Here is a 17,712-nt window from a genome sequence, read left to right as displayed (position 1 = left end):
GTTAATGTAGTGAAATTCAGTTTTTCGATTATCGAAATATGTTTTCACAAAAATGCATCCCTGTCCAAAAGTTCGCCGTTCTCGGCGTGCATCGTAACTCAATTTCCGCCGTATGGTACGACCGACGCGTTTCAAAGTCTGCCGTAGTCAAGGGGTTAATAGATCACGTGATGGAATCTACGTCGCGAGTCTGACTAGTTGTTGCGGCGCAAAGGGTTGAACGGTGTTCCGAAAAATTCGCGAACGTCCGACGTTTCACCTCGGAGGATAAACGCGATCTGGTTGTCTGGTGACAGGTGTCAGCGATGGATAGGGACGAGGGTGCGAACGGCAGGGTGAGGTACAGCATCGCTATGGGGGACGACAACCGAGACTTCACCGTGTCGGAAGACGGCGGTGTGATCCGGGTGGCGAAGAATCTGAACTTCGAGCGAAAGTCGAGGTACGATTTGACGATTCGAGGAGAGGATTGCGCGTCGGAGGTCGGCGAAACGCCCAGAGGGGACACTGCCCAGGTTACCATCACCGTCCTCGACATAAACGACAACGCTCCTGTCTTCCTGGACTCGCCTTACCTGGCCCACGTCATGGAGAATATGGTTCCGCCTGGCGGAGGATTCGTGATACAGGTATGAAAAATCTTTCCGACCCTTGCGGATCGTGACCCCCAGAGGATCGCGAAGCTCTTACATCTAGACGATAGACCAAGATGATACGAGTTGTTCGGGTTCTTCGAAAAACTGTAGAGAACGAACGAGACGACCCCCAGAAAAAAGAGATCATAGGAGATAAGACGGTTTTTCTAGTTAGTCGAAGGATTTCCACCACGACGAAGGCTTCACCCTTTAACCGTTGTGTTGCAGGTGAAAGCTTACGACGCAGACACTCCACCTTACAACGACCAGGTCAGGTACTTCTTGAAGGAGGGTGACACCGACTTGTTTCGGATCAATGCCAGCACCGGGGACATCTTTCTGTTGAGGCCTTTGGACAGAGAATTGGTGCAGGAGTATACTCTCACCCTGGTTGCCATGGACACTGGTAAGTGAAAACATTCGTTTCGGTGATATTAACCCCTTGCACTCGAAGCCATTTTAACTGTGAATCTAAGATAATTTTTCTGACTTATATAGTATTCCCATTTTATATGACAAAATGTGTGTGCATTTTATGCGTATGAAATTGAGTCTTGTGACTCATGCAACAGGTAACACTTTTAACGATTTTTGAAATCATCAACCCTTTCATAGGCACTGGGAATTAATCCTTCGCACTCGAAGCCACTTTAACTATAAATCTAAATTAACTTTTCTGACTTATGGTATTTCCATTTCATAAAACAAAGCGCATTTCACGCGTATGAAATCGAGTCTTGTGACACACACGACAGTTAGACTTTTAACAATCTTTTTATATCTAAGCTTTGATAATATAAAAATTATCTTGGAACGTGACGTAACAATTTTAGCGATGTCTCAGAGTCACCGCTCGAGTGCAAAGGGTTAAATTCTGTCAGTTATGTCTGCCTAACTGACGCTCAGATTGTGCACAATTAAATGGACAATTTGGGAACAGGAGATACGATTATTCGAGTTCTGCAACTCGTTTTTAAGATTTCTGACGTGGGCGACGCTAATTTTTTATTAATTTTCAAAATTCTTAAGATATTTGAAATGCGACGCAGTTAAAATAAAATCTACTCAGTTTTACCGTCAATGTTGCCATTTATTTTCGGTTTCATCCTTTAACCAGTTAGCTGACGAGTATACTCGTCACGAAGAAATACCAATATTTCGTGTTATAACGAGTATACTCGTCACGCGTAAAAAATATTGTTAATAATAATAATAATAATAATAATAATAATAATAATAATAATAATAATAATAATAATAATAATAATAATAATATAATAGTACCTCTTGGATATTCCATTTCTAAGCCTCAAAAGTAATAAAAAATTAAATGACTCAAAAAAACGATTAGCACAGTTTTGTAGAACAGAAAGAGCTCTATCGAATGAATATTATACACTTTGTCGAACAGCAAAAAATCGTTGTAAAATAAAAGAAAATATAAAAACGCTACGAACTTATTCCTCAACCTAATAGTTATTATTTATTATTTGAATTCCAATTTTAACGAAATCTAAAATATATTCGTAGCTTTTAAAACATTCTGAATATTTTGAGGGCAAGACAACGCGAAACGGACAAATAAAAATACTACGAACAAAGCATCATAATTTGCTAGATCGCATACATTTCGCGACACATTTTATGTACATAGTTTTCAGGGAGGTCGCAACAGCTAACCCGGTTGAACGGCTTCGATATCGTGGGAATTTGTTCGGCTTGATTTTCGGCGGTTAACGCGTTAAAGTATTTGGATGATTAGCAATATATTACGGCGGCGAAACGGTCTGAAATCCTTCTGCTCACTTGGCAAGAGGCAAAGGACAAATGAGCCGCGTAGAGAGAAACCCGATGGGGCTGCGCTCGAACGGTTTAACAGGTGTATACCTGGTGCGATCCGCACAATGGCCGGCATTGAAAGGGTTAGTCGGGTGGTCTACCAACCGAGAATATTTTTCCGGCCGCCCCTCGATGACCGGTCTTGGCCTCTGTGTAAACTGGTTGCGAATTAGTGCGGACAAAGGACTTAATTATGTCGGGGTTCGGCACTTCGGCTAAAAAACCCGTAGGAAAGACGAGAGACGAAGGACGCTCTCTCGCCGGATAAAAACCGATTCTAGCGCGACCGAACGACGCGTCATGACCTCTTTAAAGACTAAATCAGGTCCACGGCTACCACGGACTAATTTATACGACGCACGGAATAATTACCGAGCCCGGCCGGCTCGACGGATACCTGAGATTCTTCAAAAATGCGTCACACGATCGGTTCGGACAGGTCCGGTGTTCACCGGTGACGACCGATCGCTCCCAGCGGTTCGTCCATCTTGACAATTGTGAACATTAGAATAAAAACCTATCACCGGTTTCTTATTTTACGATTCTACAAACTTTAAGTCTTCGGCTGCCACGTCAACAACCGCGAAGATCTCGTCGAATATAAGTATCTGATTTAGTTCAATGAGAAGCGAAAAGTTTAAGTTGTTCTCACGTTTTGCGGATCCTAATTAAGTTAGCAAGATATGATAGATTATCGTGAAAATGAATTTTCAATATAATTTCGATAGAATATCGGGCGACGCGGCGGTAAAATGATGGTAGAATCGTGTCTCTAGAACATCATCGAATAATTTTTATTGCCACGCGTGACCTCTTAATATTTCCGAGCGAAGGAAAGTTAACGAAAGAAACCTAGTTATGCCAAAACATAATAATAAATAACACATTATAATTTTTCCTTGTATTTTATCTATACGATAATAAGGTTATGTTAATGTTATAAAATTAATGATGGTAGTCAAATTATAACGTTATTTTCGCTAAGAGAAAAGCTAAAGAAAAATGTTCAAAGAACGAAGAGTTCCTTAACCCGAGAAAGATAACCTACGTCGCAGAGGCGCCTGCGAAGACTGTTGATTTTTGTTAATTTTTCATAGAGGTCTAGTGATTTAAGTTTAAAATTACTTAAAATATAAAAAAATATAATATAAATGCATTTTATTTGTACAATAATGCCAAACCTTTAAAATGACTAGATTAACTTAAATAAATATCCATTGTTAGTATAAAATTGACGCCTTAGAAAAGCATGCGCCTCTGAAGCGTATGGTTATCTTTTACGTACGTTGTCATATGGTTATCTTTCTAGGGTTAAGCACGCGTTAATACCAGAATTTCCGCAAGGAGAATTCGCCTTCCGAGAGGCTGCACAGCGATCGCAGCGCTAAAATCTTTGGCGTATTCGACGGAATACTTTCCGCCGTAGGTCGCAGCACCCGCCACGGATCCCGAAAAATATAAATCAGCCGAAGCGGACGGTTCGCGTGTGAACCTTTAACGTCCTCCTCGTCGTTCGCGTCACTTTCGCACCTCTCGGCCTCTCGCCGATGGATCCCTGGTCGTTCGTCGAGGGCCTGCCGGTGTCGCGGGGTGGGCATCAAAGTGTCACCCCCCGCGAAATAGAAAGAATAGACGCAGGATATATGGGATGGGTTTAAGTAATGAGCGGTAATATACAAATTGGATATAAATTTGTGGGTTGTTCGATGAGATTCTTTAAGCGGTGGGCAGTTCCTCGTCGAAATCTTTTTATCGTTCGTTCCACCCTCCCACCCCTTGCGCCGGAGCCGGTAGTCCCCTGCGAGAGAGGGTGCCCCCTCGGCGCGCCGCGCCGGTCCCGCTCGGGGGGCCCTCGATGGCCCAATCGGTCCCCGCCGAGGTAGACAAGCCCGCAGAGTTATGACGCGCGATTATGATAATCGCTCTCAAATGCCTTCCTCTGGCTGGACGCTGGACGCTGCACTCTCTTTCTCCCCACCCCCCGGCTTTTCTCTTCGTCTCCCTTTCGGGCCGCTCCTCTCTCCCCCGCCCCTCCCCGCCCTAAGCCCCTCGTGCCTCGCTTTCTTCCCTCGCCTTATCCTTCTCCTCCTCCGCCGCCCTCTCGGCCACCCTCTGGCCCCCTTCACGGCCAGCTTTCGCTTCTTGGACGTTTTGGAGTCGCCGGGGCCCCGGTCTCTTTCCCCAGAGAGATCCTCTGTGCCCCCGCTCGCTCCCTCGCCTTATTCGCTCGCTCGCTCGCTTGCTCGGCCTGCTCGCTTGCTCGCTTGCTCGGACCCCGCGCATTATATTCCTATTTTATTCATACGTAATGGCTGTCGCGTATGCGCGCCGGCTATCGCGTGTTCGCCATCCGAAAACCAGTGTCCCTACCAGGCGCTAACTAAGGGCCCGGCTTTTGTTGCAGTCGAACGCAACAGCGCCGCTCCGGGAAACAATCGTTGAAATTCAATTTTTCTGCGTTCGCGGTCGAACGAATTGCGTCCGCGGTCGAACGAATTTCGTTCGATATTTGACGACTCCTTGGAACTTCGGAATCCATTAAGAGATAAATCGATTGTTATCGATTCTTATTAACACACTTGGCATGCGGGCAACGTATTTTTACGTTTCTTGCAGTCTGTCACTGGAGCGCGGGTCACGTAAAAATACGTATATTTTATACGTAATATTTTGGAATACATTGTAAAATTTTAAAAATCGTTTATTTTTGTGATTTCGCAGAAATATCGTTTGTTTTGTTAAATAATCATGCAGTATATATTTAAGTGCAAAATAAAAAAAGTTTCGTTCATAAAAACGAAGCAGTTTTCGATTTACTGAGATTTTTCGGAATAACCAAACTTCTGCGCGATTCACGAAAAAACGCTCGCTGCACGCGTAAGTTGGCGGCGAAGTATACCCGCGTGCCAAGTGTTAATTGCAATCGGCCGAAGACAATACGACAGTGATCACGAGGTTTTCAAATATTTGCATATGGAGCAAATATTTCAAAGAAATATTTCAACACTTAGCCAACCGAACGGGGAGATCTCCCCGCTTTAAATTCAGTCGGTCGACGACCGAATGGATGATTAATGGAAAATTAAAAATGATCGCTTAATTTTATTAAGATTTGCAAGAGGTACGAATGCTGAAGAAGCAATCGATGCCATACAAGTTTGCTTCATAATTTTTGTTTAATCGAATGAAATATTTTAATTTTATGAAAATTTTTGAGCTTTCTAGCGCGGTTGTGGAAGTGTTAATAGCTAATAGATTTCGAAGAAAATTATCGTTGAACCGCGGATCTCTGTACAAAATAAAACTTTGAAGGAACGAAAGTCGAACAGAGATTTTCCTTCTTTCTCGTAATAATTTTAATAGCTCGAAGTCCTGGCGGCTGTATCTTTAAACCCTTCCGAGGTTTTTAGTATTGTGCGCCTTTCTTCTATTCTCGTTCGCCATAAATGCATAAAATCCGCGATCCAATGATCATAACCGTTCAAAACTGCTTCGGACACTTTATTTGCGCGGAGGAAGGACACCAAATATGGAAGTCCATTTTGCTTTCTGTGTACGCCATTCTCTTGTCAGTCGCGTGTGTGCTTCAGTTTAGAACAGTTTGAAATTTCTAGTATTGTAAACAATTGTTAATACCAACGTGATATTAAAGGATGGTAAATCGCGCCGTATATAGGATTGATCGCCAAATATGGTACACCGGTAATAGGTGCATTATTTCCAGAAAGAAGACAAATAAACGATACGTTGTTCTCTTTTATTTATCGCAGCCGTTTGGCCGCAGCTCTTGCATTCGGTGCATCGGTAAATAAAAATTTAATGCACGAAGTAATTATTTTCGCGAAGTAGAAATGAAAACATTTCTCTTCGCATTAATTGAAATTCTTTGGCAAAGCAACGTCGAATAAATTCGTAACCGTTTCGCCGATATTAATTCGCTCGATACTCGCAGACAGCAGGATGCCGTATCCGCGAGGATTATGCCATATTGACCGACTTTCCTTGGATATTTAAAAATGAAAAGTGCAAGTTGCGCGATACGAATTAGGCGTCTGATGTTCGAGTTAAACCGACGGCGGACATCTTGACATTCGCGAACGAGAATCGCGGGGAGTCGTGTGTTCCCGTAGGAATTCCTTTTTTTTCTTCTTTCAAGCACGATTATGGGCCACGGTCCGCAATTATTTATTCGAGTTCATTTCCTAATTATTGCTTCGCCGACGAAATAAACGCACGAGACGCCGGTCGTTTTCACCGTTCAACGATTATTGTTGCTCGTACAAACTCGAAAGAAACCGGAAGGAAGATCGGTGCTCGAATCGTGTTAACGGTTTATTAGAAGAGATAGAAAATTACCCGATACTTGATACTCTTGAAGGCGGATTAACAGTCCGACAACGAAGTCCGATGGCTGATTAATTAATTTTATTACGTTTAATGATATCGGGTACCGTACGTGAGTTACATTCAACGCATAAGCAATAAAATTTATCATAGATCGGAAATGGCCCGTTTCCGCTTTTTTCTGGGCTGGCCCGAGTCCCGCTATCCGCCAATTAATAAACATTGCAATCGAAGGCTCTCCGCCGCAAAAACCAGTTAAGTCCAGATTTTAAGAATTGCCGGATTTTTGTCGCCGCGCGTTCGACGGTCTATTAAAAAGACATTATTGCGCCGAGGTTTTTACACTCCTGGGTCTTCGACTGCCGCATTTCTCTATTCTCTTATTTTGTTTACTTTTAAACAAATCTTAACATTATGCCGTCCGCAGATCTTAGATGTGATTCTTTTGTTTGACGCCGGCATAATAGCTTGGAAATTTTAGATTTTAAAGAAAATTTCAAAGATGGCGATATAATATAAATTCCTAAAATTAAGATAAGTCATCCAAGAATTTTCGTACTTAATTCTTAGTTAAATAAGCACAATGCTATAGTTAATTTGCTGCCTCTTAACACCCAAGAAATATAGTTCAAATGTTATTTCAGTTTTTTAAAATGCCACCAAAGTGGTACCATCGGCATACAACAGATAGTTTTTGCATGGCACCAGCGCGGTGCCACCGGACGCATATCGTTAACATGTCTTATTCGATAAGGTTTATCCTTTTGTTTATTTTTCAATTAAAAAAAGAAATGTAACGTCTTATCTCGTAATGTAATCTTCCTCGAGAAATATAAAGTTAATTACGTTCGAAAACATATCAAGCCACCCTGTTCGATCCACCCGCACGCATCCTTGTTTTTACAATTTAACGCTCCGCGATCATTTCGGCGACGATGCGCCCTGTTCGATTCTATCGGGAATTATGGTTGGGAAGAGATCGATAACTCTTAAACTAATCAGAGCAGGTGAACCTCTGCTATGCGAACCGCCTTTTTCTCTGAGGTTCCGCGATCGAGAAGAACAGTTCAGTTCGCCGGCGATCGACAGAATCGCAAAAAGATATTTCGGCTGTTCCCGGCGGATGCTACCGCCTTGTCTCCGAGGTTAAATCTCCGCGGATCGATCGAGAACAGTTTAGTTTTATCGGCAATCGACAGAATCGCGAGAAGATATTTCGGCTGTTCCCGGCGGATGCTACCGCCTTGTCTCCGAAGTTAGTTTTCCGCGGATCGATCGAGAAGAACAGTTTAGTTCTATCGGCGATCGACAGAATCGCGAGAAGATATTTCGGCTATTTCCAGCAGATGCTTTCGCCTTGTCTCCGAGGTTAAATCTCCGCGGATCGATGGAGAACAGTTTAGTTCTATCGGCGATCGACAGAATCGCGAGGAGATATTTCGGCTATTTCCAGCAGATGCTTTCGCCTTGTCTCCGAGGTTAAATCTCCGCGGATCGATGGAGAACAGTTTAGTTCTATCGGCGATCGACAGAATCGCGAGAAGATATTTCGGCTATTTCCAGCAGATGCTATCGCCTTGTCATCGAGGTTAAATCTCCGCGGATCGATGGAGAAGAACAGTTTAGTTCTATCAGCGATCGACAGAATCGCGAAAAGATACAGTAATGTCTCCCTAATCGTCGCCCAAATTGTGCACTATAATTTGGGAAGAGGAGGCGCGATTATTCGAGCCTTGCGACTCGTCTTTTATAATTACCGATTGCCAATAACTATAAAAACGAGCCGCAACTCAAATAATCGTATCCCCTCTTCCAAACTTGTCAAATTTTCCTGCACAATCCGAGCGTCAGTTAGGGAGACATTACTGTATTTCGGCAGGATACCCGATTCGAGCAACGCCAAAGCGGGCCAAACTGGAGAAACGAATAGACGGCGCGCCCGGCGGGGCCGTGAATACCTTCCCCGGTGCCCGATAATAATAAAATGAAACGAAAGGGGGAGGGTGGAGTCGTTGGCTCTTGTCCCCGTTGATTAAGCAGACGAATAAGGAGAATACTTTGGCTAGCGCGAGTCCGGTATATTTCTTAGGGATTGCCCACCGGGGAACGCCGTCTATGGTGGACCACACCATTGTGCCGCGCGATTGTTGTGCCCGTGCCCTCCCCGTGAGAGGTCCGCGTGATTGAACGATATACGCTTATAGGAGGCGCGTGGCCCTGGGCCACGGCAACGCGGGTACAATGTACCTGCTGCAATCAGAGAAATCGGGTCCCACCGGAGAATAATGGCCTGTTTTAGGCGGCGCAATTAACTCGACGGTACCGGGGGCCGGCTGATACTTCGTGAAATCGTTAATTTGTCTTCTTTAAGACGTTAGACCCCGATCGGATCGGCGGACCGACGCCAGCCACCAGGCATCTTTCCATCGGACCCGTTCCGATTCGCGCGGAACGATACAGAACCTGTACACACACCCCGATGAAAATTATGCCGCTGCGACCCGTTCCAATTAACCCGCGCGCATCCTCGTTTTTACAATTTAACGCTCCGCGATCGTTTCCGCGACGGTGCGACCTGTCCGATTCTATCGGGGATTATGGGATGAGATCGATAATTCGTGAACTAATCCGTTTTCACCGTCACCCTGTATCTGTACGATACAGAATGTTTTGCTCGATTTTGCGGATCAACGATGAGATAAATAAAATACGCAAAGTAAGGTCAATTTTAGGGAATTTTTTTGAGGTGGTGGTGTGGCAGTCGTAGCGTTGAAGAGCATGCGAAGATCCGTTAAATTGATTGCAAAAATATAGAAGTTTATTTTAAATAGTGATCTTAATTTGTTTACTAAATACAGGATGAAATTGCAGTGAAAAGATTGATAATTATGGTGCGTCTATGGCGAGCCTTATATTACCACAAAGTTAGCGATTAATTTGTTTGGAAGATCGTTTAGTAACTGATAAAGAGGAAACTTTTTATTTTATATTATTTCGTCGAATACAATCAATTATTATATATCGAATAATACAATGTTATCCGTCTCCTGTTCCTTGCAATTGACGCAAACAATGTTTACATTGCCTAAAGATCCGCGATCTAATTGCCGCGCGATTCGCGCCGAGTGTTTCTAAATATGTAATCGCAATTATCGAACGTGAATACCTCGTAAACAACGATCGGAATTACGACTGGATTCTCGCTGAAACATCGATCATTCCAGTAGAAAATCGCGAACCTCTATTAACCGTATCTCATCCGGTTGCCTCGGCAACACCGGCAACGACGAAACGTCGAATAATATCCCGCGGTTTAATTCATCGGCAGTGTAAATACAAGAATTTAATGCAAAGCAAGTTCCACTTCTTGCCCGCGATGTTGCAAATAAGCATATGCACCGAGAGCGCATACCTATCCGGTCGCCGGGACACCGGGGAAAAAATATTAATCCGCCTTGTATACGCATATATATGTAGAAATAATAGGTAAAAAAGATAATACACTAATCGTAAATTATCGCGCGGTGTCAAGGGTCCCCAATATCCCTGCGCATCAATTATTGGAGTATGTTTATATAATCATAGACCGATCGATCTACGATTACCGAACCTGTTCCGCAGGTTCTCCGCCGCTGACTGGATCAGGCATCGTCCGGATCGTCGTGCTCGACGTAAATGATCACAGCCCGGAGTTCACCAGGCAGGAGTACAAGGCGACGGTCACCGAGAACTCAGCTTCCGGGACCTGGGTCACTAAACCACACGCTACCGACAAGGACGAGGGCCTCAACGCCAAGATCAGGTGATTTCGAAGGGCATAGTCCCTCTGGACGCACACGTTAGATACGAGAGATCTGCCGGATACATTGATCCTTCGACTTGGAAGCTTACTTTCCGATAGATAGACGCCAGATACGATGGTCCGCTAGATGCGAAGGATCTCTTATAAGGATCTGTTAAAGGATCCGAGTGCAGTAAATTATATCCCTAATTTTTCTTCAGCTTGGGAAAAGTAGATTACCTCGCACCTCGTTTTGATAATTGTTGACCAATCCCCAAATTGTGCATTTTTGTCTACAAGCTGAAGGAAAATTGGGGAGAACTTGCTGTATAAAGAACCTGCTTCGCAGATACAGGGTGCCTCAAAAGTATTGTGCAAGCGGGAGACGAAAGGGTTCCTGAGGTGATTTGAAGTAACTTTTTCCTTAGCGAAAATGCAATCCGCGGCGTAGTTTACGAGTTATTAACGAAAAACAGTGACCAATGAGAGGCGAGCTGGCACGAGGCGGCCGAGCCAATCAGCTGAACTGGAATTCGTCCGCTCGACCGCTGGCGCCGTTGGCTCGACCGCTCGACCGTTGGCGCCGTTGACTCGGCCGCCTCGCGCCAGCTGAGCCCGTTCCGCTGATTGAATCTGAGAGCGTTGGCTCCGCCGTCGAGCGGTCGAAGCCCGGTTCCGCTGATTGGCTCAGCTGCCTAGCGCTAGGCGAGCTCGCCTCTCATTGGTCGCTGTTTTTCGTTAATAACTCGTAAACGAAGCCGTGGATTGCATTTTCGCCGAGGAAAAAGTTACTTCAAACCACCTCAGGAACCCTTTCATCTCCCGCTTGTACAATAATTTTGCCACACCCTGTATATCCGGTAGATACAAAGGATCTTCCAATAACGACAATATCACTTAGAATTCCCACAAAACGAAAAATTCGTAAGATAATCCGGTATTCGCCGCTTCGTTTTCAAGAACAAATCTACCGATCTCTTAAAGTTAAAAGAATTTATTTCATTGTTTTTTAAGAAAGATTCTTCGTAATTCCAACAATATGAAAATGTGAGACACGTCATTTAAATCGGAATAGTAGTAGGTTCAGCGTCGAGTACACAGAATAGCATTATAATCGCATTATAATTGCACGGTTTCGTTGGCCAAGCAAAAATGCCATTTTCTATTATTTAACAACTGGATAACGATGCATCGATTTCTGTGTTTTCACTGTCTCAAATACCACAATCTAACAACGAGCGATTGTGTATCTGTCGGCAATGCCTTGCCGAGCATTAATTAATGCAAACGTCAGCGGATTAATTGAACGACAAGATTGGAAGCGGAAATATGTTGGAAGATCCTCTAATAGGATCGCCAAGACGTGTTCTAAACGTTGCGAATTTCGTACAGGTACAGTCTGCTGGGTGAAAAGTCGGAAAATTTCACCGCGGATCCCGACACCGGTGAGGTGTTCACGGTATTCCCGCTGGATCGGGAGCAAACCTCCGTTTATCACTTGACACTGGTCGCTCAGGATTCCAGCCCGACCGAGCCGACAGCTTCCGCCGTCAATTTGACCATTTACGTCGCGGACGTGAACGACAACGCTCCCAGATTCTCCAGTCCGCGATACACCGCGTACGTGCCAGGTGCGACCAAACCAGGTGAGGATCGAGCTTCCTCGGTTCGTCGATCGTACCGAAAAATCGTCGGAAACCCGTCCTTGGATTCTTTCGAGTCCGAACGTTTTTCCGTTTATCGAATTGACGACTAATTTCCGAGCTTTCCATTCTTCGTTCGGATCAGCTTTTAAACGTCTGCTGCTCGCCATTGTCTTTATTCTTGTACTCTTTGGATCCGCCCCTCTCTAATCTCGATACCTCAACTTGCTTTCAACCCTTTGCACTCGAAGCCATTTTAACTGTAAATCTAAATTAATTGTTCTGACTTATGGTATTGTATTTGTCCATTTTATACGACAAAGTGCATTTTATGCGTATGAAATTTAGTCTTGTGACGCGTACAACGATTAGACTTTTAACAATTTTTTACATCTAAACTTTTATAATATAAAAGTTATCTTGAAACGCGGTGCGTTTTACCGTTCATCGAATCGATGACTAATTTCCGAGCTTTTCATTCTTCGTTCGAATCAGCTTTTAAACGTCTCTGCTCGCCATTGACTTTATTCTTGTACTCTTTGGATCCGCCCCTCTCTAATCTCGATAGCACAACTTGCTCTCAACCCTTTGCACTCGAATCCATTTTAACTGTAAATCTAAATTAATTTTTCTGACTTATGGTATTGTATTTGTCCATTTTATACGACAAAGTGCATTTTATGCGTATGAAATTTAGTCTTGTGACGCGTACAACGATTAGACTTTTAACAATTTTTTACATCGAAACTTTTATAATATAAAAGTTATCTTGAAACGCGATGTAACAATTTTAACGGTGCCTCAGAGTCAAAACTCGAGTGAAAAGGGTTAACTAATGCTTTTGCATTTGTGCTTTGTTCTTGTTTCTTGAAAATTCTTTGTTCTCTTGGAACGTGATGTAACAATTTTAACGGTGCCTCAGAGTCGCCACTCGAGTGCAAAGGGTTAATTAATGCTTTTGTACTTGTGCTTTGTTCTTGTTTCCGCGTTTATCGCGCGCTTTTCTTAACTCGTCCTAACTTTTTGCTTTCAACTTTTCTACCAGTTTAGATTGCAGCTACTTCATTTTCTCGTGAATATACAGGGTGTCCCAGGTTCTAATGTTCAAACTTTGTTAGTATACTCTATGGCACAAAGTAAGAAAAAAATGTTATGTAAACATAGGTCATATAGAGCTTTATTAAGAAATTATAACAAAAATTCAGAATAGGAATAGTAATCAACTTGCTGTTACTGCGAGCATTGGCTTGAATAGATCAGCACATGCCGTGTATTTATGTAAGCTATACATTTCGAAATGTATTAATAACCGTTGTTGACAATACATGATTGACATCGATCGAAGATTTTTTTTTATTTTTTATTTTTTTTTTTAGTTGATTACTATTCCTATTCTGAATTTTTGTTATAACTTCTTAATAAATCTCTATATGACCTATGTTTACATAACATTTTTTTCTCACTTTGTGCCATAGAATATACTGACAAAGTTTGAACATTAAAACCTGGGACACCCTGTATAAAACTAGCGGTCTAACGATTTTTAAAGCGCAACCCAATTAGTCCAAAAACTATAGAACACAATTATCCGTGCGTGTCAGGTGACTTCGTGTTCGGCGCAAAAGCGGTGGACGTCGACGACGGCGAGAATTCGCGGATCGTGTACCGTCTGCAGGGCATGGACGCGGAGAAATTCGCGATCGACGCTAACAGCGGAGTGATTAGAGCAACGCAGGAATTGGCGAACGACAAGACCACGTACCAACTGCAAATTCTGGCTTCTGATTGCGGGACGACGCCGCAAACGGTCACCGCGGACTTGGTGATACATCTTTGGGAGAAACAACTGTTCCCCAGCTTCCTTTCCACCATGAACACCAGGTTCACGCTGCCCGAGGACGTGCCCGAAGCACGAATGATTACCACGCTGAGCGCGACCACGCCGAAAGTTGGCGCGGCGAGCAATCTCGTCTATGGGATAGCTGGTGGAAATGTGGGAGACGCGTTGAAAATTAATCCCAACACTGGAGAGGTATGATTCTTCATCGATTCTTTTCCTAATCGTTTGACAATCTAAGCTGACAGCGTCGGGTCACACCAAGAGTTATCTGTTAACCCTTAGCGCTCCATGTCAATGAAAACCGATATATCTTTCTCCCTTTGTAACATTGATCTCTGCCAAGTCGAGGTATTTCCTGTTAATCTTGCGATAACTTGTATCGTTGCGTTTTCGTTAACTTTGAAATAACGCGTAGTTGGAGTCCAGTTGTTTCATTATATTATTATTGCGAAGTTGGAAATAGGTGCATTAAATCCATGCTTAATATTCAAATATATATCCATTGATTATATTTCCAAATTTACAAATATTTATATTTTATATTTCCAAATGAAATACAGTAGATTTTCTCCAATTCTCCCTCAGCTTGTAAACAAAGATGGACAATTTGGCTGTTGACCGATTGTCAACAACTATAAAAACGAGCCGTAAAGTTGGAACAATCGTAGCTCCTCTTCTCAAATTACCCATTTTTGTTTCCAAGTTGAGCGTCGATTAGGAAGAATTTTCTGTACTTAACCCTTAACGCTCCACGCGTTTCTCGAGTACTACCTACCAGCAACCCCCTCGTATTTTTGGAGCAAAGTGCCTACGATAAAGGAAGTGTTATTTCGAGCGGAAAAGATTACGCGTCCTTGTGAAAGCGTTCGATTTTATTCATTTTATGTTGCTAAGTATAAAAATGAGCAAAAAATGTTTTAATCGTAATGGTATCTACTTAACATTGTGCGGGGTCGGTGCACCGACATCGTGAATCGTGACCGAAATTTCCAAGCAGCAAATGCATCCTCATCGAAATGGGTAAATTTGCTATTAACGATATTCTTCGCAATTCTTAAATAAATATATCCCTCGTGTTCTTCGACGCGATTTATTATAAAATTAGCATCGCGAATCGTCCGTTGAATTCTGTTTGGATACGGAATTATCGAAACAAAAATATCTTTTGCGCGAGTTTGCCGGAACTTTTTTATCGTTAATCTTCACTGGACTCGGCTCGGTTGATAAATAAATTAAATTAAAAATTAGTAAATATTCTTCGGACGTTCTAAAATAAAGTTGAACAGCGTTTTTCTGAAAAATATCACTACCAACAACTCTGGCACATTTTTGAAGCAAAGCGCCCGAGATAAAGGAAGTCTTATTTCGAGCGGAAAAGATTACGCGTCCTTGTGAAAGCGTTCGATTTTATTCATTTTATGTTGCTAAGTATAAAAATGAGCAAAAAATGTTTTAATCGTAATGGTACACACGCTAAGCACGTTTTTACTACAAATAACAATTGCCAACGTCGACAAAAACATAGCATCTTCGGTGTAATCATGCTAAAAACACTGGGCTCCGCAGCAGAGCCTTCGGATTTACGGAACAAACGACGGATGTCTCCATAGCGGAGCCAACGGAGCGCTAAGGGTTAATTTTGTAGGCGAATCTTGACGAGTAATATTTATCGAATTTTATAAGGAATATTTAATATTGCTCGAGCAGAGTAATGAATATTAATCCGTGATTAGTAGTTGTACGAAAGTTTCCTTGTACGAAATAAGAATGTTCTGCACGGCTCGAAGCGAACAGAAAATAAATAGGAAATTCTTTAATTTCTTTTTTTTCTAATAACGTCGACGTAACAGCATTCATTAATTCTTTTCGCGATTTTAATATTTCCCGTTCCGGCTGCTAATTTTTGTTCTAAACGCATAACATCCGCGGATTAGTAATTACCACCACTGTCTACGACTTAAATGGGATTCACTTAATCCACGCTGATAACTTGCTGGTTATCTCCGCATGGTATTGCTCGCCGGCAAAAACGGCTGCCAGAAAACGACAGAACGTTTGCAACGATTTGATATAGTTAGAAACGATCGTGGCAAGCCGTTTGATAGATCGACTCGTCCGATAAGTTATTTTCACCGAGGAAAAGTTGTTCGACGTTCGTAACCCTTTGCATTAGAGCCAGCGATCGCTAGAAGTGACCGGTTTGCCTCATAAAATATCCTATAAAAATGAAAAGGATGCGTTCGCCGAGATTTTATACGATTCTTATTATACGAGCATGAATACATGTTTAATAACTTCTCGTAAAGGTATTATTTTGTAATGATAAGGCACGTTATTATAGCTTGAGAAAAATCACGGTGCTTCTCGCGATTTAAGCGCGCGGAACCAGTAATTCCATGGGAAAATTTATTTCTTAATTTACCTTCGAATTCGCGAGCCTCTCTTTCGCGATAAACAAGGAAGTCGTCGATTCTCGCGTCTCCGAAATAAACGATAACCGGACCGCGTTGTTTCATTCTTAACATAAAAAGATTCTTAACGGATGAAGTTCATTTCTGTGCGATCGCTTTTGCGATTTCTATTGCTGCAATTGCTTTTGTCATTTCTATCGGAATTTCTTCGAACTCCTCCAAGAAATGACAATTATACGTAAAAGTCAGTCCGGCGTTCGATCGGGTTCGTTGAAATTTGTTCATCGATTTATTTCTCCTCGTTAGGTGTCGGTCGCCTCTGGATTCGACTACGAAACAGCCCCGTACTACGAAGCCTGGATAGAGGTCCGAGATTCGGACACGCCGGAATTGAGAAGCGTTGTCCAACTATTGGTGAACGTGACCGATGCGAACGACAACGCGCCGATCATGGAAGCGTCGATCTACAACGCGACGGTGCCCGAGGACGAGTATCCGCCATTGTTCGTCGGCAAAGTGTCCGCGAAGGACCGCGATTCCGGAGAAAACGGCCAAATGTCTTACTTCCTGGTGAACGATTTCTCGGAGACGTTCATCATCGACTCCGGCTCCGGAGAAATTAGCACGAACGCGAAATTGGATCGCGAAGAGGTAAGCTCTAACAACTCGAAATTAGTGCATCAACTCTTTCATAGGCACTGGGAATTAACCCTTCGCACTCGAAGCCATTTTAACTATAAATCTCAGATAATTTTTTTCTGACTTATATAGTATTCCCATTTTATATGACGAAATGCATTTTATGCGTATGAAATTGAGTCTTGTGACTCATGCAACAAGTTACACTTTTAACAATTTTTTAAATCATCAACCCTTTCATAGGCGCTGGGGATTAACCCTTCGCACTCGAAGCCATTTTAACTATAAATCTAAGATAATTTTTCTGACTTATATAGTATTCCCATTTCATATGACAAAATGCATTTTATGCGTATGAAATTGAGTCTTGCGACTCATGCAACAGGTTACACTTCTAACGATTTTTAAAATCATCAACCCTTTCATAGGCACTGCGAATTAACCCTTCGCACTCGAAGCCATTTTAACTATAAATCTCAGATAATTTTTCTGACTTATATAGTATTCCCATTTTATATGACGAAATGCATTTTATGCGTATGAAATTGAGTCTTGTGACTCATGCAACAAGTTACACTTT

General features: G+C 42.7%; 1 protein-coding gene across 1 annotated transcript in view; it reads left to right on the top strand.

Moving 5' to 3' along the window:
• ft (cadherin-related tumor suppressor fat) overlaps positions 1-17,712 on the top strand; it is a 216,622-nt gene that overhangs the window by 170,748 nt on the left and 28,162 nt on the right. The window contains exons 6-11 of the mRNA XM_033485393.2: positions 297-629; positions 864-1,041; positions 10,440-10,620; positions 11,992-12,245; positions 13,844-14,274; positions 16,800-17,144. Of these exons, the coding sequence (XP_033341284.2) occupies positions 297-629; positions 864-1,041; positions 10,440-10,620; positions 11,992-12,245; positions 13,844-14,274; positions 16,800-17,144 (1,722 nt within the window). The remainder of the gene's footprint in view (positions 1-296; positions 630-863; positions 1,042-10,439; positions 10,621-11,991; positions 12,246-13,843; positions 14,275-16,799; positions 17,145-17,712) is intronic.

This window comes from Megalopta genalis, chromosome 7, assembly GCF_051020955.1.
Source record: "Megalopta genalis isolate 19385.01 chromosome 7, iyMegGena1_principal, whole genome shotgun sequence".
NCBI lineage: Eukaryota > Metazoa > Arthropoda > Insecta > Hymenoptera > Halictidae > Megalopta > Megalopta genalis.
Note: the sequence above shows the minus strand (reverse complement) of the source record. Positions and strands in the feature narration are given on the sequence as shown.